A 3,446-nucleotide genomic window follows, 5' to 3' on the forward strand; every position below is an offset into this window, starting at 1 on the left:
AACGCAGGCCGTGTTCATGTCGTCAAAACAGGAACTAAATAGTCTGCAGTGATCGCAAGTTAGGAGTAGGTATGGAGCTACTCTGAAGCTGCACAAAATTATTTTGTAGCCGCTGTGCGATCCTTTCATTCGCACTTCTGCGGAGCTAAGATACACTCCCAGAGGGCGGCGGCTTAGCGTTTGCACGGCTGCTAAAAGCAGCTAGCGAGCGATCAACTCGGAATGAGGGCCAATGTACCGTACATATATTACTCTATAGATTGTAAGACCCCACATACATTATCGACGGACTGACGCTATTTCCTGTCTGTTATTGCAGTCTAGTTTTTTTACTGTTTGTTCCTATTGTGAAGGGCAACAGAATATAATGATGCTATATAATTAACTGATAATAATCATGATTCATTAATCTGTGTAAAAATCAGTCTGCAGGGCTTATTTGGTTCAATAACAAATATTGGAAGGTAATATGATGTGTGCGGAAGTTTTTCCTTAGTATTTATTATCACCTGACTCTACCAGGGAAAAGGAAGTACAATAATGGCCCCAAAAATTCTTATCCTAGCGCACCAAGGGTGTCAGGGACTTTTCTTACATTAAACCTGGTTATATTATAGGGACAGCCAGTAGCAGGCAGTGACACTGGGCCTACAGCATCTGATGATGTCACAATGCTGATGATGTCACAAAGCTTTGTGATGTCACTGGCTGCTGGCTAAGAGGCTCACGAACCTCATTTCCATTAGTGTATCTTCACCTATTCCAGTGTGAAGCTGCTTTTCTTTGCCCTTGGCAAAATTGTTTGTATTGTTGCGACAATATGAGTTCAAAAAAGAGAAAGCGACCAAATAACAACGGGTCTGCTATAAAGGAGCTAGCGGCTCCTAGCAAGAGGAAGAAGGAGGAGGATGGATGTGAGGAGAAAGGCGATGTTTCCAAAATCGTAATGGCAGGAGACATTCAGGTGCGCGAGGAGAACCAGTCATCTGAGAAAGCATCAAAGACTCTTCAAAATAAGAGAAAGAGAGAGTCATCAGATGAGTCCCCAACTATGAGGAAAGTGAGAAAGACCAGCAGCGGCAAAACTGAGGACATGCTTAAGAAAGTGGCCACTAAAAGATCCTCAGACAGGACAGAGGACAGTGGACCGTGTAAGAAAAAGAAAGAGGAGGAACATCATGACAGTCCAGACGAGGGACCCAGCGTGCCCATCATACCCCAGGCATCTGGACGGAGGGGCATAAAGAGAACTCACACAAGTGAGGAAACTGGCAACAAAAGGAGGAGAACAGCAGGTGAAAGTGGGATATCCGTAGCCAGCACCCCAGAGACATCAGCTGCGTCTCAACATCTAGCCAGTTTGACCTTCCACAGAATGCTTGGAGAGGGCGGCTTCGGGAAGGTGTTCCTAGCTTCCCATACCATCAGCAAACAGCGTCTGGCCGTGAAAGTCATAGAAAAGAGCAAAGTAGTGAACAGCATTAAGAAATACTCCATGTGTGTAGAGAAAGAGGTGATGAAAATAACTGGGGAGAGTGCACTCTTTCCGCACACATATGCTGCGTTCCACACACCAGGCCATGTATTCTTTGTAATGGAGTACCTGAGTGGTGGAGACCTCTTCCAATTAATACAGAGCAGAGGCCCATTTGATGTTCCTACCATCAGATTTTTTGCAGCAGAAATACTCTGTGGGCTGCAGTTCCTGCACACAAAAGGCATTGTCCACAGGGACATTAAGACAGAAAATATACTTCTGGATGCAGCTGGCCATGTGAAAATTGCAGATTTTGGCCTCTCTGTGATGAATGTCCATGGCGATAAGACAATCTCAGGACAAACTGGGACTCTGAATTACATGGCTCCAGAGGTTATCTGTAACTTCCCATATAACTTCATTGTAGACCTCTTTTCATTCGGGGTAGTATTATTTGAAATGGCTACTGGATTATACCCCTTTCATGCTGGCAATGATTCCACCAAGATTGCGCTGTCTATCATGCATGATGCTCCATGCTATCCGAGCAATCTCCATCCAGAGATTAGGGACCTCCTTGAAAGACTCTTATGCAAAGACCCAGAGGAGAGACTGAATCGCTGTAGTAACATCACATGTCATCCATTCTTCAAGTCCATAAACTGGGAGAAACTAGAGGCCGGCAGGATAACTCCCCCATTTACCATGTATCCTGCCCCAGGGACAATGGCTGAAGCTATACCAGTGGATGACCTGCTCTCACCTACAGAATCTGCAATATCTGCAGAGGATGAGAGCCTGTTCACAGGATTCTCCTTTACCAGTGACATGTGGACAACAATGAACTGCGTAAGACAAACCAGCAGCCGCTGCATCATCCTCTAGGCAGTAGCACCACCAGCTGCCTCCTCCCGGCACAAGCACCACCAGCTGCCTCCTCCTCCCGGCAGCAGCACCACCAGCTGCCTCCTCATCCCGGCAGCAGCACCACCAGCTGCCGCCTGCTCCCGGTAGAAGCACCAGCTGCTGCCTTCTCATCCCGGCAGTAGCAATACCAGCTGCCTTTTGCTCCCGGTAGAAGCACCACCTGCTGCCTAAATGCATATAGGCCAGGTGAGGGACTTGCAGAATATTGGGGTCCCTTGACGTGGGCTGCAAGCTTAAATATTTTGATCAAAACATGATAAAACCCCCTCTAATTTATTTGCTACATGCACGCAGATTTCCCAGTATATTATTGTTAGAGCTGACAGCAAATGTCTTTCTGTTTTATATAAATATTTGGCATTAATACTGCCACGCAGTTGGAACCATGTACAATATGGGGAACACCGAATGCGGGCATATTTCTTTTCGATTTGAAAATATTTTACCTTTGTTTTGATCAAAATATGACAAAATCCCCAATGTTTTATTTGCTGCATACACACAGGTTTACAGTAGATTATTGTTAGAGCCGACAGCAAATGTTTTCCTACCTCCTCCTAATGCCAGTAACACCACACACACATATTGCACAACGGCCTGACACACACACATATATGCCAGAGTTGAGATGGGAGAAAGAAGGGGAGGATTAGGGGAGGATTAGGAGAGAGAGAGAGAGAGAGAGAAAGAGAAAGACGGGAGGAGGAAGGGGGGGGGGGGATAGGGTGATCAGAGACAGGAGGAAAAGGAAAGGGGGAAGGAATTAAGCTAGAGAGACACAAGGGGTGATTATACCAGAGAGAGATGGAAGGAGGGGGGATTAGACCAGAGTCGGAGGGAAGGAGGGGAGGGATTAGACCAGAGAGGGATGGAGGAGGAGTGGTCAGGCCAGAGAGATGGGAGGAGGGGGGGGGATTAGGCCAGAGAGAGATGGGAGGAGGGGGGGGGATTAGGCCAGAGAGAGATGGGAGGAAGGGTGGGCAGCAGCTGGGGAAGGGTAACAGAACAGGGGCTTGCAGATCTCAGCAGGAGGGGGCAGGGG

The 3,446-nt window shown here is 47.2% G+C and overlaps 1 protein-coding gene across 1 annotated transcript; it reads left to right on the forward strand.

The window, feature by feature from the left end:
* Positions 1–456: 456 nt before the first annotated feature.
* Positions 457–2,595, forward strand: LOC134970291 (protein kinase C delta type-like). The gene has a single exon (XM_063946275.1). It carries the CDS (start codon positions 821–823, stop codon positions 2,360–2,362), a length of 1,542 nt encoding a protein of 513 aa, XP_063802345.1. The 5' UTR covers positions 457–820; the 3' UTR covers positions 2,363–2,595.
* Positions 2,596–3,446: the final 851 nt, after the last annotated feature.

This window comes from Pseudophryne corroboree, chromosome 11 (genome assembly GCF_028390025.1).
Source record: "Pseudophryne corroboree isolate aPseCor3 chromosome 11, aPseCor3.hap2, whole genome shotgun sequence".
NCBI lineage: Eukaryota > Metazoa > Chordata > Amphibia > Anura > Myobatrachidae > Pseudophryne > Pseudophryne corroboree.